Source organism: Caloenas nicobarica, chromosome 1 (assembly GCF_036013445.1).
Source record: "Caloenas nicobarica isolate bCalNic1 chromosome 1, bCalNic1.hap1, whole genome shotgun sequence".
Classification (NCBI taxonomy): Eukaryota; Metazoa; Chordata; class Aves; order Columbiformes; family Columbidae; genus Caloenas; species Caloenas nicobarica.
In genome coordinates, this window is record NC_088245.1 from 55,954,783 (window position 1) to 55,982,087 (window position 27,305).

Consider the following 27,305-nt stretch of genomic DNA (forward strand, 5'->3'; position numbering starts at 1 on the left):
CTTTTTCTTTCATGTATTTGAATGGATCTTCAATCTGGACAGTGCTGTCATAGCAAAGCCCCAATTGACTCAAATTAGCAAACCTCAGGAAGGCTTTCCAAGCCTATCGCAGGTTTTAAGCATCTAAATTAGTTGGACACTATTAAAAAAGAAGTATTAGACAAAGAGCCTACTTTGATCATGTTGTTTTCAACTTCTCAGGAAAGTTGCACTAGAAATTATGAAAAATTATAGAAATTGCTGTCATACCTATAATCTTTCCAAACACTACAGAAGATCAGAACAAAGACTATTGTGTGCAGCACATACCAATTGGCAACAAGCCTGTAAAATTTGGTCCCTTAGAGTAAGTAAAAAACCAGCAGCTATGAACAATTTTGAAGACAAAGCTTTGCTTTTAGTCAGTTGGGGTGGGGGGAAAGAAGAAATTCCATTTACGAATACTCAGAAATATGCAACCAGTTAAACAAGATACACATAGTCAGACACACATATGTGCCAGGAAAATTGATAAGGTTCTAAGCCTGGCCAACCTTGAGGCATGTTATCTGCCAAGTCCCAGTCTAGATCAGCAGCGTGGCCTGATGAGCGCTTGTTGCAATGGCTTAACATGATTCCATTCCTGACCGTCCCCTGCAGCTGAAAGGGCCACTGGAACAGGTCAGGACTGCTACATGCAGGTCAGTAAAGAAGGACAAGTGAGAAGAGACCATAGGAGAGATGGGAGAAAGCAGGATTTCTGCAAGCAAGACAGCAAATTCTGATCTCAGTGCACCACACTATTGCACTAGAACGTTAGAACACCTGGAGGTAACCTGGAAAGTGATTTCATGTAGAACAGCAAAACATGCTTTTGTTGCCAAGCTGTTCTACTCCAGTTAGCTGCTATGACAACTCTTCCTGTTGTAGACAACCCCGCTACCTTCATTTAGACAACTAACCGAAGCCATAATATAAGAAGTTATTGACCTACAGCCCTGCTATTAGGTTTAAGTCACCAGTTAAAAAAATTGTACTGCCTAAGGCTGAGTTTAGCTGATTCTCATCCTGCTCAAACCAGTAGTACTACTACACAACAAGGAATTATATTAATAAAATATTCTAAGTTATTGGAAAGATACAAAGAACACAAGAACACCATAACGCTTACTTCTATAATGTGTAAGATGCAATAATGTAAACCTTCCTATGCAATGCATTACCATTTTTCTTGCATGTATTGGTTTTGGCTGGGATCAAGCAAATTTTCTTCTTCATAGTAGCTCCTATAAGCCTATGTCTTGGATTTGAGAGCAAACCGGTGTTCATAACACACCAATATTTTAGCTCTTGCTGAATGGTGCTTGCACTATGTCAAGGCCTTCTCTGCCTCTCACACCACTCCACCAGCAAGTGGGCTGACAGTGCACAAGAAGTTGGGAGGGGACACAGCTAAGTCCAACTGACCAAAGGGATATACCACACCATATGACATCGTGCTCAGCAATAAAAGCTGCAGGGAGGGAGAGGAAAAGGGACATCTGGAGTCAAGGTGTTTGTCTTCCCAAATAACTGCTGCCATGCGTGATGGAGCCCTGCTTTCCCGGAGATGGCTGAACACCTGCCTGCCCATAGGAAGCAGTAAATTAATTCCTTGTTTTGCTTTGCTGGTGTGTGCAGCTTTTGCTTCACCCGTTTAACTGTCTTTATCTCAATCCACAAGTTTCCTCATTTTTGCCCTTCTGATTCTCTTCCCCGTCCCACCAGGGGGAAGGAAGGGGAATGAGAGAGCACCTGCATGGGGCTCAGCTGTCTACTAGAGTTAAATCACCACATTACTATTGGTCATCTGTGGTAAATCATACAAATGATTCAGATGAGTATCTTACCAAGTTACCCACACAACAATAAAATGAAACTCAGGATTTTGTTATACAATGCTACCGAGATAGGTATAACCAAGCAACACTGTCACAGCCTCCAGGGAGTGGAGCAGGGCGTGGTGGGGGGGGAAAAGCAGTGTGTCTGCGGTTTGTGGGGTGTTGTTGGGTTTTATTACTTACTTCTTATTTAAAGCAAATCTCTTACAGAAAATGTCATGCTGCTTTGCTCAAGAGACATGAAAATGAGGGAGAGCTGTGGCAAGCATGTGAATCAACTCTGCAGGCTGCTGAGGCAGAGTCCTGTAGTAGGAATGGATTTCTTCTCCGGACTCTGCACATCACAGACTTCCCCTCCTCCCCATTGGAAGACAAGCTGCAAGTCACAGACATTTCCTACCGCTTGGCCACAAAACAAATCATGAAGTCTGCTATATATCAGGAGAGGTTTCCCAGGAACAAAATGCTTTCCAAAAGATAAACTGCGAAAGAGATATGTAACAATTTTTTATTTAGAAGTCACCATCGGTTTGTCTGTTCCTAGCAATTTATTTTGGTATCTTGAACTCAGTCATAAATTATTGCAAAAGATGTAACACACAAGGTATAATTTAATAACTCTTCAATTTCTTAAATTGTCACAAGAGGACTTGGGGAACTAGACAGACGAAATGCACCTGGCAAAAAAAAAAGATTAGGAATTTAAAACAATTTGTTCCTCTTCCTGGAAAGAATAGGGTCTCTACAATTAAATAAAACACTGAATATGATGCAGTCATGGCTTCTTGAGCTCTGTCCTAGAAATGCAGCACTCTTCTCTCACATACTACCTACAGCCTTCTCCCATCAGTCTGCTGCAGCTGAATTCACCTTGCCTTCTCCAAATGTTCATGACACACTGTTAAGATTACAAAACGAGAAAGTCACATATTTCAGACACTCAGCATAATTGTGCTTACAGTGTTGTTATAAAGGGTTCTGTGTCCTTCAAGAATGGAGGAAAAGATTCAAATCCTCACAAGACACTGATGTATTAACAATTTTTCAGCATCTGGATGAATTCTAGAGGGTGATGCTGTAAACATCAATATGGAATACAATTAAAGCATACTCTTAAGCTTGCCTTGTTCTGAAAGAAATGGGACTAGTTCTTCCAGGGCAAAAAATAACATTGTGCAAGTTCATTTCACTGTCAGAGTCTCTAAGCCATTTCAATAACCAATCTGTAACATTTTGTCATCGCAGGGTGAAGATATTCTGAGTTAAATATTGTCAAAAATAGTATCCTAGAATCCTTTTGCATTTTAAATATGTAATACATTTTTTAGTCTTTTGTCTGCAATCACATCGACTCTTGGAAACAGACGTTGCCATCTTTGCTACATGATTAACATAAAATTTGGCCACAATACTAGGAAGGAATCTCTTCGGTGAGCACATCACCATGCCAACAAACAGGAGGCAAACCAGGAGCTCGCTCCCTCAATCTTGCTATCATTGTAACCCAAATCAAAGCGGTTTCCACTGGAAATGCAATTAGGAGAAAAATTATCTTTATCTTTTGAAGTCTCATTCCCATGAACGATAGTTAAATACTAACAAAGCCTTTCATGTGTTCCCGCGTTTGTGTTAAACAGCAAGACAGTTTCATTTTCAACAGCAAAGGGATAACTCAATAGCTGCTTAATGAACTGCGATCAGTGATGTTGAGAGACAAGAGAAATTCGGCTCTTGCATATGTTCCAATGCCTCAAACAGTCTAGACTGTTGTGGCTATATTACTGCTGAGGTTAAAAAAAATCCCACCCTTCCATGTGAACTTCAGATACATTTCTCTTTCAGGAATATAATTAAACTCCATGGGCCCAAATGACCAGGCATAAAGGATGTCTACCTGTGTCACAGTCTGCCCATCCTCTTCTCCAGATAGGTGAAAAAGTCAGGAGTAATTATCACTTTGCCCAACCGTCATCAATTTGAATTATTTCATATGTATCCTATTTTTTTTCTTAGGTGTCACCCCATGAATGATGAGAAACAGTGAAGAAAAAAACCACGTTCTTAAATGTATTCAACACCCTTTTTTCCCAAGCAAGATTCAGCATATTTTGTATTTTGTGCTGCACTATTTCACAATGTACGTGACTTCATTTTGAATCATCTCAGTGAATAAAACTAACAGAAAAGTTAATCTTGCAATAATGAAATCATAACACTTGAGTATAAGGAATCAATCTTCTAGAAGCCACAAAAGCAGTTGTTAATATTATTAATGTTTAATATCCACAGTCATAAGGGTTATTTAACACACCTCCAGCATAGATGGAATTTGCTCAAATTCACCACAAGCAGAAGGTTGCTATCCACTCTCAACAGAACTGAAAATCATCAAGCAAGGATTAACATGTCTCAGATTTCATTCTCATAGTCATAACCCACCATATACTTCGCTTCCTGTGAACATTAGCTACTTTTCCTTAGATTCATGGCTTAGGAGATTAAAAACTAAACAAAGGCAGCAACTTTAAGATAGGTTAACACAGCTCTCTTTCCAAGACATCATCTTCAGAGTTATGACTCCAGCCTTGGACGATGCAGGTCTACTGGTGCCAGAAGAGACGGAAATAAACATACCGAACATACCCAACATTAAATTTCACTTTTAAATCACTTATGATTTTATGATTTAAAAAAACAAACAAAAAACCCCAAAACAAACAAACAAAAAACCCCGAAACAAACAAACAGGACTCCATTCACTAGCAGTTCCAGTGAGAGTCCTGAATGATACCACAGAGGAAGGAAATCAGCACACAGCCCATGCTCTGATTTTGTAGAAGCAGAAGAAATTAAAATACTTTCTATGCAGTTGTAAGAGAAGTACTTACTAAGTATTAGTATGCAATCTTCCTCCATTATAATAGCAAAGGCAAGAATGGATGGGTTTTTTTACTGCTGCTTTGAAAACAGATTTTCGAATACATGAATGGCCTGCTTCTGGTTTCAGAAACACAGTGGAAACTTTATATTAAATAAACTGAATTTTGCCATAACCGAATACAAAATGCCAAGAAATCACACACAATTTGTAACATCAGCAAGATGAAGGGCTAAGACACTACTACTTTTACCACCACCTAGATGCCCTTGGACATGTTTATGACAAAGTCAGTGAAGGTGTCCTTTATATCAATAAATATTAAAACCAAATATTATCATTTTTACTGCAGCACAGGTTTCTGCAAAGTAAACACAGAGAAAGACTATTTTTAGTATAAAACATACCTAGGCCCTCATGTCTGTGGGAGAATTTAATCACAAATGTAATGGGAAAAAAATACAAATAAACTCTGCAATGAGAACATCAGCTGAACTCTTTTCTGTACGAAGTCTTAATCTGATTGTAAGAGCTTATCAGAGTTGTACCACAGTGTATGAGCACATTCATTTAATAAGTGTCCTATCTACAGACTAAGACGACAAAGCACACAAACAGTTCAACAAGATATGAAACAATGAACAAATACTTCTGGAAAAAATGTGTGGAGCTTGCAAGCTCTTATTTTCCCCTGCTGAAAAACATAAAAGCAAATGCATTATTTTACTAACATTGTTTTACAGGGTAAAATCATATTGCTTTGAAATCATATTGCTTTGAAATCGGTCCATCTTTTTGAAACACCCTGTTTTTCTCTGCAATCAAGTGCCAATAAACTCAGCATCTCAGAATTCTACAGTCAAACAGCATATATGAAGTATAAATGAGTTTTAAACCCTTTCATTCAGTTTTTCATCATCACCTTTAAGGAACTATGCTCCCCATTTTCAGGTATGTTGCAACAATAATATAACTAGTTACTTTCACAAGAGAAACTTTTAATAATGCAGCACATTGCATACTGTAAGAACAACTGCAAAAAAAAAAAAAACAACCACAAACACACCACACAACCTGATTAGCTACTTACACGAAGTGACTAATTGCTTCCTGCTTGGATTATCACAATTTTAATAGCAAACAATTCCATGCTATGGTGAAATGCCCCTTCTACCTGTCAAGAAGCCTACAATTTAAGTGGTCTTACATGAAATGCCAAACCATTTTGGATGACAGATCAGTTTGACCATTTTTTTTAAACAGCGAAAGTTATACAACTTTATTATTATAATTAGCTATCAGACTATTCTCAAGATCAACAGAATTTCATTTAACTAATGGTAAGCACCCCTCCTACCATTTGACCGTATCACACTAAAAAACCTGTTATATTCTTTTGAGGCAGTTTTGAAGTGTTCTGCAAAAAAATAACTGTGCTGCCAATCCCCTGCTGAATGCTACATCATCAGACTTGGGAAAAAGACGTACTCGAACTAAGACAGTAAAAATAATTCTTATTGTGTTTTGCTGAGTTTTGCTTGATCTTACTGAACTGCTTGGGGGAGTTCTGGAAGACAGATGAGTGGCTCTTTTTTAAAAACGTTTTGTGACATCTTTCTTACATTAGCATTGAACTCAAAAGTAAACAAAATCAGCAGATATTTTAATATAAGTGAATACTGATTACTGAGAACAAGTGGTAGAGGATAAGATCGCCTATTTTTCATACATATACAACAGAGGTTATATTTCTACAAAAGTTAATCACTACACTTTTATAGGAACTCTGTATCTTTTAAATAACACTGAATTAATACATTAGCAGCACTAAAAGGTGTTTCAAAAAGATGGACCCAATTTGAAATCACTATATCTTTGAAATTGGGTCTTTTTGAAACACCCTGTATTTATTTTATTGCAAGCCTTATGGTATTTGGTGGGTTTATTTTCTGCCTTAAACTTCAGAGATATTTCCCTTTAAGACAGCTGTGGCCTTCGAATCCTAGTAAATACTTAAAGGTGAGTTCTCCCTCTAGTGAGGGAAGTGCTGTCTGGATACCAGAATTTGATCATATACCCACTCTGACAATCCCCCTTCCCTGTGATATTAACCATTAGGCGTATGATGTGAAACTAGAGTCCTCTTCGGTGAGATGTCACACTCTCTGTAAGTCACGACTCACCATGACTGGGAAGGAACACAACAGAGAACTGACAGCCCTTTTGATTCTTGGTTGAGGAGACCAGAAGAGAATAACAGCAACTCAGCTGAAAGCACAGATCAGCCTAAATTTGAGGGCCAATGGTGACAAATGTGTTTTAGGGTTTCAAACATGCAAGGAATATACAAGAATGGAAGCAAGTAACCTGAAAAACCACTTCTGCTGTCATATTTCCATGCTTTTAAGAGGCAGCTAGTTTGATGCTATGCCAATATTTTCATTTCTGAAAATGCCCTAACACGAGAACTACAGGTTGTAGTATTACTATTAAAGTATTTACAGCAATAATTGGAGAGTCCGTCAACATCTATTTCGGGAAGTTAATTTCCTCACAACTCAAAACAAAAAATGAATTCCTAAACCTAAATGGGGTCTGTATCAAATGCAGAGTTGCAAAGCTACTTTCAGTTTGAGGAGATGCCTTTTAGGAAAAAAAAAAGGAAAAAAAAATATTTTAAGAAGAAAAAGGAAAATATCTCAGCAACATACACAATAGTTTAATCATTCAAATTAAAAATACAAAAAAAAACAAAACAAAACCAAAAAAACCCAAAAAACTTACAGAATTCTCTATCCTCTCAGGCCCTTGAAGAAAGGTGACAGTGTGGTGGTTTCTGAATGGTAAATAAGCTGAAACTTAGTGTCATTACAATTCTTCAGAAAGTCTCATGAGTTTGTACATACTACAGGATTGTGTAGAAAACAAATTTGTAAAATTTATCTGCATTAAGGACACAATTATTAAATTTACACACAGTTTACTCCTACAACCCTTTCTCAACAATAAACTCAGTTTCATGGCAGCACTGAAACTGCACAGTTAGAGACAACGAAGGAAATTACACAGAGACACATTCCTTCTAACCTACAAATAATGCCAACAAATCAAGGAAACCCTCATTTTTGCACATAAATGTTGCCCACTTACCTCTTAATCATCACCTACAGAAAATAAACACCAGTACCAACAGGAAGAAAACCATACGTTCTCTTCCAGCAATCTGTCCAGCAACCACCTATATTTACAACTTACCATAATTCCTCCCACATATTTTCATACAAAGCTCATAAATTTGTCTTAACAGTATTTTTGTAGAGTTCATATCTGAAATCTTCCACTACTGTATTTACTAATACCGTTCACCTTCCACTTTATGCAAACAAAAAAAACCCCTCAATTTTACTGTTTTTAACTAATATAGACACAGACAAGTTTAACACTAAAAAATAAACTTACTGTGTGGCTTTGACAATGTCCCAAGTGCTGTAATCATCAATGTGGCTTTTTCGTCCAAGAGATTCACTATATCCATGGTTGTAATGGCTTTGAGGCTTTATTTCCTAAAAAAGACAAACTTACTATTAGAACATCAAAATCAGCATCACTGAAGTTTCTCATTATAAAAAAAATATTCCTCTGAGCAAAACTAAAAGCAGTACCCACTTCAATATACTCTAAAGCTACCTAAATCTGAGGGTGGTAAGTGGTAAGCTGACTGGCCACATTTCTACGTTTTGCAAATCAGGCCACTGTATTCCCTAGTACAGATTTGAAACACTTTCCAGAAAACACCACTTGTAATAGCAGAGTTCTGCCCAATCCTATGCTGGGTTATTTTTTTAGAATGCATAGCTAAAGAAAGCTCCTGGCCATAAACTGACAACATCTCACTCTGCTAGTACAAATAAATGTTACAATTCAAATATCATAGCCAAATACCTTCTAGAAAATAAATAATTGAGAATGATTAATACCAATGACTAGAACCCACTGATACTTTATTGATTCTTCAGTTCCAGAGGTGCCCTTTGTATGTTTAACCTATGAGTCTCAGAAATAAATGTCATGACCATGACATGTTCTTCGCCAGATACAGTTCCCTACGAACTTAAATCTTTTGATGAAGGGCAACACTTCAACCCTTAATGCTTCCCGTGGTGGAATCTATATTAAAACACTGTATTGACAGATCACTAGAGCAGCAACATACTATTTTTCTTCACATACTGATGCATGTGAAAGTCAGCTTGGCAAGTTGAAATCAAATGATGAATGTTACACAGCTTCTAGACAATTTTCTGTTTGTTACAAATACTATAGCTGATTGCCTCTGTGTATCAACCATGCAATTCAGCCAGCTACATAAAAAAAGTATGAGAACTGGAATACTAAAGAAAAAAAAGCAGCAAGCTCCCTGAAAGTTCTGAAAATGCATTTCAATTGATTTTATCAAAATGTGCGTTATTTACTTTTACTCAGTTTTCCCCAACATATAGATCCATGAGCAGAAATTTTGTTTCTTTAATCTACACCTGGAAACACTTTTAAACACCTTGCAAAAGGCATTTAATTAAGGTTCCAACTTCCATTTGGTTATTAAAATGAGTGATTGATTTTTTCGTTATTATACAAGACAGGTTTGCTTATTTGTTTGGGTTTTAGTAAAGGTATCCTTAGTCAAGACAACCATGCCATAATACACCTAACCTTAACAAGGATTCGCAGACACAGATCACCACCACCATCTCTCCCAAGAGGCATACGTTGCCCCCTACCTTAAGTGACTAGGAGACAATACTATGGCCAGGGAGACTTCCTAGCGCGATTTGAGCAGGTCTCCCATTTCCCATATTCTCTCAGCTGTGCAACAGCATCTGCAAAGGGAGCCGTTGGTCACAATCAGAATCTGTGTCCAGTTGTGGATAGCCACCCCAAGTGTTCTCCAGCTTCCTGCAACAACAGGGACTCTCTGTTGACTACAATGGGAGTTTAAATACCGAGCTGCACGGAGATAAGTAAACTCTGCTCTCTGATGCTCTTAATCTGAACCTTATTCCTCTCACCTGTATAAAGACAATCTCTTCCCTGTAATTACATGCTAGTAATCAAATCGGTCATCACAATTTTTTCTCATTAAAGTTACTTTTAAGGTATTTCTAGCCTAAATTATTACATGCATTATGTATCTCTTCTAGAGAGGTAAAAAAAGATTGAAAACTGAAAACTACTTCTAGAGTATCTATTTCCAGATTTCAAAATACTGAAGTCCTACTTAAGCAGAAGTCTAAAAACTTAAACCAGTTATAACCTTGGGGTAAACTATCAAGAAGGTAGTTGAGTTGCAAATCCCCAAAACTCTCAGTATTCATTTCCAAACAGACTAACTTCAGTAGAGTAGGTTTGTATCTGTTACATTCGATGTAGCTGTTTCACACAGGAAATAAAAAAAAAAAATCAAATGAAGATACATTCTACTGCAGCAGAGTACATTTTGTAGGACTAAATTTTACAAAATTAATATAGTCATTTTTATAGTTAAAATATTAATGACATTTTATACATTAAAAAAACCTTTCAATAAATTCAAGTGCTTAGAGCTTTAAAACCAGAACAGAGTAACACTGAGAACTAGTGCAACAAAAGTCTTCATTTCAACATAGATTTTTAGGCATAGACTTTTCTTCAGAAAAATATATTTTTCTATTTCATGCAGTACCTAAATGATCAGCAGAGTACATATTTTCTTGACTGTAGTGTTATTTTATGGCACTCTTTTTTTTTTTGTTCTAAGCCTGAAAAACTAACTAGATTAACCAATTAAGCATTGCCAGTGCAGCAGGAGGCTCCTCTGTTGCCATCTCTACAGAAGAGACAACCGAAAGGAGTAACAGGGCATCTGCTGCCATCTAAACCACACGTTATAACCAATTACCTTACTATCCAGAAACATTGCTTCACTTATTTGAAGAAGGCAACAGCTTAACCAAACCTTTTTTTTTCCCCGCCCAGCTACTAAATAAGCCAGGGTGTTATCTGGGGTAAAGATGCCCGAAAAAGTTATCAAAGCACATTACATTTACCAAAAAAAAAAAAAAGTAGAATATAAGAGAAGACTGAATTCATTATTTTGTGCCACATGATTCTCTCTTTCCCATCATACTAGAAAAAAAGCAGGATCTATACCACCCCTGTTCCCCAATTATTACACCACATAACTGCAGTAGGACTTTACATGTCACATTGGAATGCCCAGACCCTCAAAAGCTGAAGGGTAAGTCAAGTAAGCAGAGGCCAGAACAAAAGAAATTCACTGTCATGGAGCATCCCAATGAGGAGATGTAGTTAAATGCATTTCTTAGCCTTCCACAGCTGCTGGAAGCAGAAAAGTTCTAATTTCCTGTTATCTAATTATTAAAAGCAAACCGAGAAACTTGGGTTATTTTTCAGGCAGATGTTAATTTACCAGGGAACACTACTTCCCTTGAGCTGCATTTTCCTGACCACTTTCAGCACACAAACCAGGCTTCTGTTCCCTTGAGCCCACACTGGCCGGTCAAGAGAGCTGCCCAGTAACAAGCAGCGTAAATTTCCATCAGCCTGAAGTGACCATGAAACCACTACCTTATTATACTAATGCTTTCACAAAAGGATTTACAGGAATGCAGCAAAATCTTAACTATTACCATGTACGTTCAAAAAAGTGAGAGATGCTATTTCTTATAAACCCTACCTACACGTTATCTACTACTTTTACTAAGGATTCGACAGCAATGACAATACCCTTAACTTTAAAAAAAAAAAAAATTAATCTCCTTTTGTACTGTCTCTGAACTACTTTAAGCTGAAATGTTCAGATTTTGTTATACTAATGCAAAATAGCCAAAGTGATTGAAAAGTCAGAATTGAGGTGATGGCAAATATGACTTCCTGACACAACATGAGTAAGCAACAAATAATTTGGCTATTTATGTCTCTGCTTATGAAGCCAACTAGTCTAATTAAACACTAACTTGACAGGAGACTAAAATTGTTGTATTCAATGCAATTAACCATCCCAGATGTCATGACTTGTGATATACCAATATCTAGTCAACAGAACTCAACTGATAGCTACTTATGCTTCTACAAAGGCTATATATACATACCAATGGAAGAAAAAAAAAAAAATCAGATTTCTAATTATTTCAGCCAAACTAGTACAACCTGATGCCTGACATGTATTTGGTCCTATCCATACATTCACTTCAAACTGAAGTGCAAAGCTTTCCTTAGTTATTCAACACACAACGCTGAAACCCAAAAGCACATTCTTAAAACTCACAGGGAAGTTCAAATTATATCCTTTTTTTTTTTCTTTAAAAAAGTTCTGTAATTGAAAACCATAATTTCTAATACTACAGTACAGACAAATACATGTTTTCTGCTGCATCTTGTTCTGGGTCGGTCAAGGTGGGGTTAATTTCCTCGCTGCCAGGACATGCGGGTATTTGGTACCATGTGAGATCACGCTCAGTTACAAGGGCACGGAGCCGGAGGGAGAAGTGGATCGGCTCGATCCCCTCTTGACCGCAGTTTGGTGCTTTTGTATTTCGGGCGCAAGTCCCAGCTCGGGGCAGGGGAGGGAGAGCGGGAGCGAGCGGTTTCAGCGTGAGCTGTGGCCGGGGCGACAAGAGAGTTTCAGCGTGGGAGCTGCTCAGCGCTCCAGGGGAACGGGAGGGAGGCGGCGGGACCGCCGCGCCGATCGGGATGCGCTGCGGGCCCATCGCTTTTGTAGGTTCTTTCATTATTGTTCTTAATGCTTGTTTGTTTGGGGTTTTTTTTTGGTTGGTGTGATTTTGGGGGTTTGTTGCGGGTTTTGTTTGTTTGGGGTTTTTTTCGTGGTTTTGTTTGTTTGTTTGCTGGTTTTGATTTTGTGTGTCGGTTTGTGTTTTGGTATTTTGTGTTTGTTTGGGTTTTTTTTTCTTTTATTTTCCTTTGCTGTTCCGTTAAACTGTTCTTACCCCAAACCACGAGTTTTGCCTTTGTTTTCTCATTCTCCGCCCCATCCCACCCTGGGCGGGGAAGAGGTGAGCGAGGACGACATGGTTTTAGCTGCCGGCTGGGGGTAAACTACAATAATCTCTCAAATGAAAAAAAGAGTAAATGTAAATTATTCTTTCTATCTATCCAGCCATTGGTCAAGTTCTGCCATGTGTCTCTGCAGTTACTTGGAAAATCAGAGTCAGAAAAAGCCAGTGTGGTGATTGTTTCATTTGACTGCACTACGCGGTTGCAAACATAACTTGAAAGCAGACAAGATCTTCAAACACCACTATGATAATTAATCCATCTTAAGGACTGCAACAGTATATTTAAACTATTATGTTTCCAACAAGGACCCAGCAGTAAGACAACTGAACATTTAAAAGTCAAAAAGCTAAGCCTAAATATGCAAGGATTCCAACTCACTAAAAAAAAAAAAAAAACACACACACCATCTTGTATAGATCACAAGACTCCTCATGAGCCTATACATGCTTGTGCATATTCACCTGCTATAAGTTATGTCAAAGACATGGCTTAGAACAAAACAATGCCAAAGAATGCGCAAATGCACCTTTCAACCCCCTTCTTTGGTAAGTTTTATATTTTTAAATGTTTAGCACAGCAATTTTAAAGACTGCTATTTAAAAAGCTATGGATGTCAAACACAATCTCTCCAGATGCATGGTTACCAAATATAAGGGCTTCAAGGCAGCCACAACACCAAGTGCTGCTGTAACATGCGCAGGTGTAGCTCACAGACCGAAGCCACCTGTGCCCAGGCATCTCAGCTCCTGTTCAGCCCCAGCAAGACTAAGCACAGTCCTGTGACATCTGGGGTGAATTTGCCCAATCTTAGTCATTCCGCATGAGCAGCTAAGCTAGAATAAAAATCATAAGCATGATGTTCAGACGACTTCTATTTTTGGAATTTAACGGAAGATTAAAATGCACAAAAATACAGATTACTTCCACCAACCTCCTGGACAGAAGAGAAAGCTCTGCTTAAAAATCCTATACTGATCTAAATTACTTGCCCACTATTAGTAAAGGAATAGGCATAAGCATTAAAAAAAGTAAAAAAAGATTTATAGAATGTTTAGATCACGGCTTTCACAGAACTTTGTGTGTTGCCAGTTTCACTGCCAGCATTTGGCTCTTAGGTTCTCACCTACAACAGGATAGAATGAGCCTTCTCCAAAATCATACATCCTCACACAAATTTTAGGAAAAGAGTTAAAATTCTTGAAATTACTACAATTTTTTTAAACATATGACAGATTGATAATAAAGTAACAATCTAACATTTTGAGCCTAGAACATTTAACATATTCACAAATGGCTTCAACAATATTCCTATGTGTTAAAATATTTTTCCTTTTATGATGAAAATATTTACTCCAGGAGTTTAATTTTACAATGATGATCCACTGTTAAAAACCACTAACAGCTAATTCAAAGATGAAAAACTCAAATCCAAATGCATTTATTTGTTGACATTTTGATCTCTACTGACAATGGCTCCCTCCCAGCTGAAAGTCAGGAAAACTAAACAGAAGGCAGTAGAGCTGAGGCCTGATTTCACTGATGTACAACAGGCGGGTTGCAAATGCTAAATCTCTACTCCATCCTGTTTCAAGGAGTCATTTCCAAGCATGACTTGAGCCAAATTAGCAGTTTACCTTTGCTAAAAAAGAAAGGTCATTTCTCTGCCCACTTTCCCCCACTGCTTTTGGCTCTGTGCTCCTGCTGCCTAACTCAAGCTATAGCTTTGGTACTTGGAGCTGTGGTCACAGCAAGCCCACTCAACTCATTAGAGGGGAAAAAAAATGAAGAGGAAATAGAAAGAAATTATTCTTTTACTAGGACAGCAAGTTGAATCTGTTTCTCCTGTGAAAAGACAGGCTCCAGAACCACCAGTAGAGGGAAAGCAAGTAAAGAGAAGGCAGCAGAAACGTTTTGGCACCTGCCAGTTGTTAATTTGACTAAGTAATCATGGAACAACACACTTCAGCTTTTAAATATTCAAGGCTGACAGGATAAAGAAAATGACGCTACTTTTAGAAACTGTAGAGTTGGTTGGCTTGGAAGGTTGCAAGAATGACAGATTTTACTTATTTATAAAAACCAAATTTGGTTCTCCAATTACTGCCAAGGGTCACTCTTTCTAGATGAGCTTCCCACTTCAGTGCCTATCCTTTGACAGTGCCCTAATCACTCATACGCATCTGTGACTAGTTCGTCATTACTCATTAGTCACGAAACGTGCAGATTGCTTGCATGGATGCGTAAGTAATGCAGGGTAGGAAAAAACTCCGAAGAAATGAGATCAAGGCTGGGGAAAAAAAAATAAAAAAGTGTTTTGGAAAAAAGAAATAACATGTTACCGGAGAAAAAGGGAAGCTCCTCTGGAAAACAGGACCAACAAGAAGCGGAAACAGAAGATAAAGCAAAATTTGAAAGATAACTCCACAGGAAGAAGGAAGAAGTGCAGAGGAGAAAAAAGTAAGCACAGCTCTCAAGAATGAGCACCAGCAATACCTGCATTCCCCATCAGTTCTCCTCATAATCAAACGCACAAGTAAAGTTATGCTTATTTCCCCTCAATACTCAAATCTTTTAATCTTTTCAAATTAAAAAAGCCTAAATGAAATAAGCTTAAGAATTCTAAGAGCAGTGTTCATAGAAAAAATAAAGAATGAAATAATAAAATGCCCAAGACTGGATTATTCTAAGATAGCAATTTCATAATTTGCAATTATATATAGCAGAAGGATATGAATAGGTCAATATGCCTGCTTGGACATAAGGAAGGGAGAAAATACTGCTGCTTACAGCTGCTACACATGGCTTTGGTAGGCACTGACAGATGGCTAGAACTGCCTTTCCTTTAACATTAAGCAATATTGCTGAAAGGAAGCGATACCATGACCCAAGTTAGACAGTCAAATTCTGAATGGTGACCAAGAAAATGCTAACAAGTTCTAAAATTAAAATGTCGAAATAAAAGCATTACCTTCCACAAAATATTGCATACTATTGCCTTTCTTAAAGAAATGGAAGAAATAATTGTTTTTTGTAATTGATGACTATACTATTTCCATATCTGGCTGCAGAATCATGATAAAATTAGAAGTGACTGCAGCTAAGCATACTATTTCAGGAAAGCTAAATAATAAAGTAATCCTCAGGTGTGTTTTATATTTTATAGAGACTACTGGAAGTTAATATTGAAGAATTCTTTCTCCTGTATTCGTGTGTGCAATTTATCTGCTCTTAATATCTTAGAATACAGTCCTTTTAATAAGCTTTCCCAGTTTTCCTCCCACTTTTTTAAAAGTGTAAGAATCTATACAGACAAATTTATTGATAGTAATTTGCATATTATAAACACCCACATTAGTTTGTATACCCATAAATACTAGCCACTTATGGTAGCATTAATAGAAGAATGCTCACAAAGTAAGTACAAGCAAATCAATTCATTGCATTCCTAAAAAAGATACTGCTGGTATTTTTTTTTAACATTTTTAATGGAACTGTCTCTTCTGAAGTTTATATCTTCCCTACCAATTCACCTAATTCTGCAACACAGAAAGTTCCATCTTAGCTGGTCATATTACATGTTTAAAAAAAAAAAAAAACCACACACACACCACACCCACAACAACAACAAAAAAAACCCGACAAACAAAAAACAAAACATAACACCACAGTTCAGTGTTTGGCTTGCACATACATACTATTGGACTTGCCTTACTTTGACCCTTACAATCTATGCTGTGATTCTCCCTGCCCCCTACTATAGCATTAAATTATACAAAATGAGTATGACATGACAAAAAAAATCCCTTCCATTCAATGCCAATTCTGACACCATTTTCCATTACTTTTCACATTCAACAGCATCCTGTGAAGTCCGTTTGGTTTCCCTCCTAAATTTTTGGCCTCTCCACACCATTTCTTGACACAATAATAGAAGAGACACATTTATGAAAATCCCTGGAGAAGCTAATTATAGAATACATACACAATGGAAAAAAAATCTGAACCTAACACTGATTTTTTTTTAAGCAAGTTACAGTTTAAGTTGACAATGTTTTCTTTAAAAAGCATTTAAAAAATAAGAAAAGCCTCATCTCAAACATGATAAAGTAGACCTTCTGCTGATACAGAGTTCCACCCACAAGCAAGTCAGCCATCACACGGAGAGAATAATCCCACATACTTCCAATGTAGATCTAATTTTTTTACATAACAAGTTAGAGATGCACAACTAGTGCCCTTAATCCAACCACTCTACGCAGAGGTCAGAGATCATGTGAATTATGGCACAGCTGGGAACTAGTAAATTCTGTTCCTTTAAAGCAAGTGTCCATAACCAACTGTCTGCTGCTTTCTAGTCTTTTACTTACGGATGCTCCTAAATCGAACAGCATTACACTTTAGGAAGTAATAGCTTCACAAGTAGGCTTTTCAGAAGGCCTTGTATTTGCACACACAGTATTACCAGCAAGCGCTATTTAAAACAGCTGTGTTTACTAGCATTTGTAAAGGTTAAAAAATTAAAACCTTAAAATACTATGGTTTAAAGCTTAAAGTTTTGTTCAATTTAGTAGCTTACATTAACATGTACACACATATTTTCAGGCTTTCTTTTCATTGTGTTCTCAACCAAAAATCTTAGGTTTTCAACACAAAACTGTACTTTTTTCCAAGTGATTTAAACAGGTCTCAGAGCATTTGACCTTGCAGACCTCTCAACATAAAAAAAAAATCCCTGAGAACTACCATTAGTAGTCAGTCATCACAAGAGTAACTTAAAACCGATTATGCATTTCACTCTTAAAGTGCTAAACTTCAAAAAAGCACTTAAATATGTATCTAGTTCAATCCTGATTCTCCACTATTTGAAGAAAAAAAAAAGGGAAAGGAAAAAAAATACACAAAATCAAACCAAAACAAAATTAAAAAAACACACAATACTCTCTTTAAAATTGCCAGAGAAGTACTATCTGAAAATTCTTTTTTTATATATAAAAGCCTTTTCATTCAATTTTCAAACTTTGTAACCTTGCATATTAAAAAAATTGTATACTGAAGGTTCCACTTTATTCAGCAAGTATTTGCCAAAGTCACACTCAAATGTAAATTATGCTGCTTAGTGAATCTACAATTAAGTCATCTCTGAGGAACAGTGAAAAAATTAAATCAAGAACTAGAGCACTGGCAAATGTAAATGACAGAATGAACAGTCTACCTACAGACCCTGTTTTCCCCTTAGCACTTAGAGAAAAAAAGAACGTTAGTACAAGTTGCGCTCAGTCCTCATGGAAAACTTGAATTTACTATTCCCACCACAGCCTTGAACCAGCAAACGGAGCTTCAAATCCATAGCCGACTAAGCAAATTCTCATTCCCACTTATGATAAATGCAGGGTGGTTCAACTACCACCACGAGGAAGTGCACGCAAGGTGCTTCTACGCATGCTGATAGTCAACTTTTTGCAGCATATGAGAGACAGCTTAGGAAATTTGTAGTCTGAGAGCTACAAACAGTCACACTCTATCCAACTCCCAATGTTCCAAACTGGTCACACCAGCTTACCTTCTACCTTTTGTCAGTACTGTAGTGCATTTGATCCTACAATGAGTAGGTTTAGTGAACTGGCAGAAAGTTATTCACAATTTTTTTTTGTATGGGATGAATTTTCTACTGATTTCCTTCCCTGAACTGGCTCATCCTGGGACCAGACAAGCATCACTGCCAGATGTGTGCAGCTGCAAGTGCTTAAAGGCAGGTTTCATAATTAGCTTAAGGCAAGCTAAAACTGCCCTGCCATCAGAAGCAGTGGTCACACTCATGGTCCTGGCTGCACATTCTCCATTACCTTTTACCAGTTCTCACAACAGTGCAGTAACAGTTTCTTCAGTTAGGTCAGGTCACAGACTCACAAAGCAAGAAGTATCCCAGTTCACCTACTGGCCACTCGATTGCAAGAGCTGACCCCCGGAAACAGAACTGGGACTGTGTCTGGGTTCCACCATGGCTTTAGGGCAGCTTAAACTCAGTTGCAAAACCACATTCTTCAAAGTCAGCAATACAAGTGTTTCCAAAGCACACTCTAATGTCCTTCCTCTCTTGCTACTGTGCTCCCTCCTCACTGAGTCATCTTCATCTTCCCCTGGTCTTGGGCAGCCTTCCCAGCTCTGAACACGGTATTCCCACTACCCTCCATTTTTGGTACCTCCCCCCTTCCAGTGACAATCAAGAAAACACTTCTAAAGACCTCACGGCATCCTGCAAGTGTAGGAAGAAATTACTAGATTTCAAAATTGCACAAGACAAATTGTAGTCTAATGTTACACCACGTACTGGGAGTGACAGGCCTGAGGGTTCAATTCAGCCAGACTCCCTCTGACTTCAGAAAAAGCTTTTGACTTTGTTCTATAGTCTCATTTATAACAGATCCCAGTGTTTCTCTTAACTCTAGGGATGCTGTGAAAGTCAAATTTTTATCTCAAACTGTCTTTGCAAAGCAGCAGAGGACAGTGTGCATGCTGAAATAGCAATTACTGGGGCTACTCCCATCTAAACATGTCAGCATCAATGACAATATTATCCAATTTTCAAGCAGACAGCAAACATTTTCCTCTTTAATTCTGAAAGCCAAATTCTGCAAACTTAAAATGTAAACCTCTTCCAGATTTATAACGTCTCATTACTTTCCTGAGCAAAAAGCTAAACACAGTGAAACAAATGCTGTTCAAATACTAAAATTCTGTGAAATCTGAGAAAGCATCTGTGCTTAACAAGTAATGGCAAACTGAGACAACACAAGTTTAGGTCAAACCAGGCATTTATCACTGATGCTTTAAGAGGGCTTGGGCCAGAAAGTTAAAAATCAATTACTGCCCAAATCAAGAGAAAATATGTAGAAGAAAAAAAATAGACTGCAACTATTTACAATTTAAGTGTTTTACTAGGTGCCTGAGAAGCCATAATGTCACCATTGAAAAAAAGCCCAGAGTGGTGAAAAAACTGCACAGTTTAAAAGATAAGTGAGAACAACTGCAAAAAGAAAAAAAAATCTTACAGAAATGTCAAGAGAAGCATTGACAATGAGTGTGACAAATTAGAAAAATACAGAAAACTGAAAGACAAGCAAAAGGATACAAGACATCCCTATCCATAGAAAGGAAAGCAGCATCCTAACAACAAAAGGAAAGAACAAAAGTTGTCAAGATTACAACATAAAAATAATACAACTGTCAATAAAAACACAGCACAACAAAATCTGAAAATGTTCAAAAAGTGCAGAACAAAAACAGCTGAGGAAGCAGCCAGAAAATGTAAATCACATCTTGTTGCCATGATAAAATGCTTTCTAATGTGACAACAAATATTAAACTTATTTAAAGTACAGGTTGTTTAGGTGAACTATATAGTTCAAAAGATGTAAACACTGTTTTTCATTAAGCCTGAAGACACTTCAGTGATCTAGATAAAAGATAACATGGGTTATAAATGGTTACCACTTTAAGTTATTGCTGACTTTTCCAGATTTGATATAGAATTAACAAACAAAGGAAAGACTAGCAATGTTAATTACCATGGCTTCACAGTAAAATAAATCCAGCACTTTCAGTTGATAAAGAACTAGTCAAACACAGTTAACGTACAAAGTGTTTGACTTAATATTGTCTGATATTTTGACTAAGAAAACAGAATATAAATAAAGTTAATGTGGCCTATCTTGCATGTATTAAAAACTAGATATGTACGAGCTTTATTCTTATGATTCATTTTGTGACTATTATACATACTGTCCTAATCAAAGACTAAGCTGGCCAAAAAAGGCTCTTGCTCTTATACTTTGACCCCACTCTTCTTCATGGTTGCCCTGCACCCTTGGAGTAAACAGCAGTTAGAGATAAGTTTTAGAGTGAGGGGAAAAAGAGAAAAAAATACTCTATTTCTGATATGATGTAGCCTGTATTACTTGGGGAAGGTTGAGACAAGTTTTTTTAAAAACCAAAAAAAAAGCAAAGTCATATCTAAAAGGAAAACCCATCCAGAAGACTATCCGGAAAGCACTGAAGAGACTTAGTGGTGGAAAGTCACCTGGGCACAAGCTACCAGTGTGATGCAGTTCCCAACAAAGCTAGTGCAATTCCTCCACACAAATGAGGAATGCTGAGTAAGAATGTAGAAGCTGCTCTACTTCTACAACTGGCCCTGGCGTGACTGTAAGAATGGTGCTCTGTTCTCAAGTTCACAAGTACAACAGCTATTGCACTCAGAGCAATGCCACGAAAACACTGAAATAGTGAAAGAACCCATCTTAATGAGAGACTCAAAAAGGTTAGCAAGATTGCAGACCATAACACCAGTGCAGGGATCTGATAATCATCAACATATTAAATAAATACAGACAGACTTATATTTGGATAGATAACTCTCAAGATGTAATGAACAGAAACAAATTAAATTTAGACTAGAAACAGGTTTAAGTTTTAAGCAGACTAATCAAATTTGGGGGAAACTTGCCCAGCTATACAATATTATCTGTTACTGTAGGATTTTGCTTAATTTCTTTTTTTTACTTTATAAGCAGTATACCGGCTATAAAAAGAATTAGTTCATTAAAACCCCCTCAATGCCTGCATTAGAAGGTTGGATTAGATCTGCAGTCTCCTCTGGCCTCAAACTATGAAGGTAACCATGATTTCCAAAGTAAGACTCAACTTTCAATATTAAGCATGCTAATTTGTCAGAGACTTCGTGGTTCTGTCCTTTTTAAGTAACATGATAAACAATAACCTATCTTTGAATGAGCTCACAAATGTAAGCTTAGTCCCCGGAGTGATCCTGACTAAACTACAGAGTAAGTCTCATACCTTTGCAGGACAATTAAGAACAATCTACATCACAATACAGCCCCAACAATATCAACAGAATCCCACAGGTAATAGAGTCAGACTGCAAAATCAGGCCTTCACTGATCTCTTAAACAGAAGAAATTAGAGCCAAAACTATCACTCTGTGATTCATAGAATCATTCTATGATTCTGTCTACAATAAGTTTACCTATTTTCTTCACCCTGCCACCAAGGTATTCAAGGAGATATGGTGTTTCTGACTTCCCAGGTAGTTACAAATTGAACCACAGGGAGAGAAACAAAGTTAATACTTCCACAGCCAAGATTTTCTAATGCCAAAAGAAATCTGTAACAATCAAAAACTTCCATCTCTCTCAAACGTATCCCATACAACCTCACCACACTGGAGAATGCACTAGATAGCAGTAACGAAACAGAGCTTCCCCCTCAGTAATAGTCCTGACCATTTAAGAAGAGATGCAGCCTTGAACAGCTGAAATACCTTTAACAGTTCAGGCCATATTAGGCCACACACCAACAATATTTTCCAAACCAAAAGGAGCAATACAAACAAAATCCATTTCCTAAAGACACCCTTCCCCATTCTTGGATTTCAGAATAAAACATCCAAGCTTATCATCACCTACCACAGAACAGCGAGGAAGTTGTTCTTGTTTAGAGGATCCAAGGAATTTGAGGTCAGAAGGCCTATTAAAATCATTTGGTCCAAGGACAGCAAGTACAAACAGCACAAGCAGCATTCCCATACTAGGGCTACACTGTATAAATGGAAGCAGAGCTTGCCACTCTGTCACCAGAAGCCTGAACATTGGCAGAAGGAAACAAACTAGGAGAGACTCCTCAGTCATAGAAAAATAAAATAGTTTGGGTTGGAAGGGACCTTTAAAGTTCATTTAGTCCAACCCCCTGCCATAAGCAGGGACGTCTTCAACTAGATCAGGTTGCTCAGAGCCCCATCCAGCCTGGCCTTGAATGTTTCCAGAGATGGGGCATCTACCACCTCTCTGGGCAACCTGGGCCAGTGTTTCACCACCCTCATTGTAAAAAATTTCTTCCTCGCATCTGGCCTGAATCTCCCCTCTTTTAGTTTAAAACCATTACCCCTTGTCCTGTCATAACATGCGCCTCTAAAAAGTCTGTTCCCATCTTTCCTGTAGGCCTCCTTTAAGTACTGAAAGGCCGCAGTACGGTCTCTGCAGAACCTTCTCTTCTCTGGGCTGAACAACCCCAACTCTCTCAGCCTGTCCTCACAGCAGAGCTGCTCCAGCCCTCTGATCATTTCTGTGGCTCCTCTGGCCCCTCTCCAACAGGTCCATGTCTTTCCTATGCTGAGGGCTCCAGAGCTGGACACAGGACTCCAAGTGAGGTCTCACCAGAGAGTCCAGTGTAACTGGGCCATCCTGGGTTGTTCAGCATATCTTACAATGGAGCTAGCACACCACACTGTAGGGCAACCAATGCCATGTCCACCCTGAGATCTACACGCACAGGACTCCCCCTCATTGCTCATCTGTGCACTTCACAATCCTGCTGAAGAAACTCATGTACATTAAAGAGGTGGTACATCACCCACAGAATCAGTCACCCCAACATCATCTATACTCTTTTTGTATTAATGAATTTGAAGCACGACCCTGTTATCCATATGTGGAACTCAAAAGCTTGCATTTGGTCTCTAGAAAGACATCCAAACTAAAGCTGAAAACATGAAGAGCTGGACAATCATCATTGCCCTCCATTCTCTGTCACAATGATTACTCGTCCTCACCATTTACCACTTGTGCCCTTCAATTTAATTCAGCTTCACTTTCCAGCCACTGGATCTTGCTAAGTATAAACTGAATAAAGGACTGCAAGTATTAACATGGAACAAAAAAGGTGTTTCTCACTCTTTCTGATAACTTGAAGAGCGTTTTTTCAAGCCTTTCACTGTAAGGCATTATTAAAATAATTCTTAACTCCTTTCCACACTCTTCATTCTTTAACAATGGCTATTAAAGACAACACTTCATCATTATTATTACCACATACTCAGCCAAAAATCATTAACTTTTTCCTAATCAGTAAACCACCTTTTAAAAAAAAATAAATCAAGGAATATATTACATATTTTTCAATCAAAGCATTATACTGGGAGCTTGTGCTGAACTGCTTGTTCATATTTAAATCCTACCAGGCAATAAATTTTAGGGTAAAATCCCATGCCTGTGTTCCTTATCTTCAAAACATTACTTCAAATATGGCTGCACTGAGGTGCACTTTGTTTTACTAGCATTCATGAATTCTGGATGTTTTTCTACAGTTGTTCCATCCTTCCTGCTCAGTGCCTACCCATCTTGTCCATCTGTAAGTTTCACTCATGACAATTTTGTTATTACTTCCAAATCATTCATGAAAAAAGTCTCAAGTCTAGTAGATTAACTCCTCTAAGACTTTCAGGAACAATGACATTCATGAATAAATTGCTCTAGCAACTATTTCCAAGATATATCAGTTAGCCAGCAGTTCTCCATCCATTTAGCATATACTATAAGCACATTCTTGAGTATTACATGAGCAATTGATGTTATTTGTTCTACTTCACCACTAAAATGATATTTATACCCTGTTTTGTTCCACTAGTAATCTTATGACAATGCTAGTAGAAAACAGTGGGATCTACACTGACATACTAAACTGAACTTGTGATAAGAAGAATAAATATCCTTTGAAACAAGAATCTGTGATATAAGTTCAGCTTGCTTTCATGTGGCAGGGAGGGAGGCCCATGAACTCAGTCAGTAAGATACTACACATAACCCACCAAAAGCAGTCCCATCATCCATTTTCCAGAGCATCCACATTTTCAGCAGTGTTTCTACCTCTTCTTACCAAAATAACTTGAATTACTTTAAGCTGAGCCTTTCACAAATAAATAAATAGATCTTCCAGCACTCCAGTATTTAAGTAATTTTTCACTATGCCCAAGACCATCTTTCCTACATCATTAATACTGTGTTCACAATATCTCATGGCAAAATGCAAAGCCATAGAGCCCATATAAAAGTAAACACTTCTCTTTGAAAAAAAAGCCCTTTAAAAATACTTTGACAGTAATCCAAGTTAGTCAAAACAAAAAGACAGTAAGAAGTAAATGCCTCACTTAAAAAAAAAAAAAGGGCAGCATAGGAAAAAAAAATTTTTAAAGGAGACATGACAGGTTAACAGTAGCCTGAAATACAAGAAACTGGGAAAGATTTTGACAGACCTATAAAAGCATCTGGTTTACATGTATACAAATGTAAGAACTGATTATATGCTCCAATGTCACCACTTACATAAGGACATGGTGCTATTTTCTTAAAAAGTGTAAATCACTGAGTGTTAAGGGCCCTGACCTTCAAAAATGACTGAACACAGATGCACTACATTGTCACAGGCCTGCCCATAGAACGATAAACCTCTGCTATGGTACAGAATCCTCAAGCTTTTAACAGACACTCCAGAAATGCTCTTTTAACAACCAGTCTCACCACCAACGTTAAAAACATTATTTTCTTTTAAATCTTAGCTGCACAAAGGGATTTTAAGGACTAATGGAACACCCACTGAAATCCATGGAAATACTACCCTGTGAATAAGATCTAGTCAGATACTCAGTATTTCCAGAAAAATCAAATTAAAAACCCTCAAGACTAGTCAGACAAGTGATATTTATTGCATATTAAAAGGTTCAGGTTGGTGTTACAGCACACAATACATATTAACTTGCTTCTCCATCTTCTGTACACACGCTGAACTTTATACACCAAAGGAACAGTAAAAAATTCTACCAGATTGCTTAACTAGTGAAAATCATCAATTTAAATTGGGATTTTTTTGTTCACTATTGAGCAATTACTCAAAGGTAATATAAAAAAATGCTAATTTTCAATCTTTAAAACACAATGGTTTTCTAGCAGCCTGTAAATGCTTGTTATTCCATTTTATAGTTTTAGACTGCCCATTTAAGGTTTGCTCAAGTTAAGAACATTTTCTTTCAAAGAACATCAACATCCCACAGTCAGGATCATTACTGAAAACTTCTGTCACTTCTGAGAAACATCAGACACTGCAAATAAGGGTACTTCTGCAGTTAGTCTGAAGAAACATGTCGCATTGGTCTTCACACATCACTTTCAAAAAAAAAAAAAATCAACACACTTATTTGGAGTGCATCACTTTGCTACTTAACCTTCAGAACAGACAGGTCTATTTTAAAGCCATAAGAGAGCACAGTTTGGAGAGGTAGAGAAGAGTGGGTAGGATACACAATCACATATAGAGGCCTATAGAGGCTGTTCAGCCATCAAGAAAAGTAAAAGCATCTTTAAGATGTTGTTTAAGGAAAGAGTACCATCTGTTCAGCAAAAACTGCCGCCTGGCATATACAGGGATGTTTTACGTAGGCTGAAAAATCAATTCTTACAATCCGTAATGTATCAGCTGACAAGTCCACATGTAAAAGGCTTTCTAAACGGTTTAAAATATATTTCAAAACAATCATACTAGTCCTCAAGAATGTGTGCCTGCTGCTGCCAAAGCTGGGTGGCACAAAAGAAGGGTAAAAATACGACACAAAACGACCTCTACATGTTACCTGTAAACATTCCTCCCACCTCCTGGACAATACATTGCAAAAGACAGATCGTTTGCTTTCAAAATAAACCCCGCGCCACCCAGGGAGCATGGGGCCGGATCGGACCAGGCCCGACCTGCAGGGGACCCGCAGGCCAGTGCCGGCCAAACGCCAGAGGAGACATTTGTTCCTCCTCCCCCGAACCGCGGCCCCCCAGGGCTGCCGGGCCGCAGCCCCGCCGGGGCGGAGTGGGCGGGCGCCGAGCCCGGCCGGGCACGGAGCGGTGCCGCTCGGGGCCGCCGGGGCCGCCGCGGGGCCGCTCTGCCCGCGGCGGACCGGCGGAGGTCGCGGCGGGCCGGACCCGCCGGCTGCCTCACCCCCCGGCCCGCTGCCCGGCGGGACCGCCAGGGACGGCGCCACAGGAGGGCCCGCGGCGGAGCCTGCCGCCCCTCCGCGCCACCGACACCCGCATCCTCCACCCCGCCCGGCCCGGCCCGCCGCGCACACCCAGGCCGGCAGCGGGGGGCGGCGGCGCAACCTCCCGCCCTCCGCGCACCCCGCCCGCCTCGCCTCGCCCCCGCCCCTCCCGCGGACGGGACGCCGTCCCGGCCGCGCCCCGAGCCCGCGCCCTGCCCGCCGCCCGGCGGGGTGCGCTGACCTCCGGGTGCAGGATGGGGACGCAGCCCGCTTCTTTCTCGTACTCCTCCAGAGGCGCCGCCATCTTGGTGCGAGCCCGCCGCCCGCTGCATGCCGGGTAATGCGCGCGCGCCCGCCGCGCCTTCCCCCCCTTACCCCCCCTCCCTCCCCCCGTCTCCCTCCAGCTCCTCTCCCCCGGCGCGAGGAGGGCGCGGAAGCGCGGGGCGGCGCGGGGGTCGGTGCCTCAGCCCGGCGCCCCGGCAACGCCTCCGCCCGGCGCTGCCCGGCGGCTGCCGCACGGGCGGTGCCGGGGAGACGCCTCCGCTGGGAGCGCCCGGCGGCGGCGTAACGGGCCGTAACGGGCCGCGGGCATGAGCCCGCGGGCGGAGAGGCCGCCGGTGGCGGG

The 27,305-nt window shown here is 39.2% G+C and overlaps 1 protein-coding gene across 1 annotated transcript in view; it reads right to left on the reverse strand.

Annotated features, from left to right (window-relative positions):
• The window catches only part of ZDHHC17 (zinc finger DHHC-type palmitoyltransferase 17), a 77,451-nt gene extending 50,452 nt beyond the window's left edge, over nucleotides 1-26,999 (reverse strand). Inside the window, exons 1-2 of the mRNA XM_065654947.1 lie at nucleotides 26,922-26,999; nucleotides 8,197-8,300 (exon numbers count right to left, since the gene is read on the reverse strand). Coding sequence (XP_065511019.1) covers nucleotides 8,197-8,300; nucleotides 26,922-26,984 — 167 coding nt within the window. The 5' untranslated portion in view covers nucleotides 26,985-26,999. The remainder of the gene's footprint in view (nucleotides 1-8,196; nucleotides 8,301-26,921) is intronic.
• Between the last annotated feature and the right edge of the window lie 306 nt (nucleotides 27,000-27,305).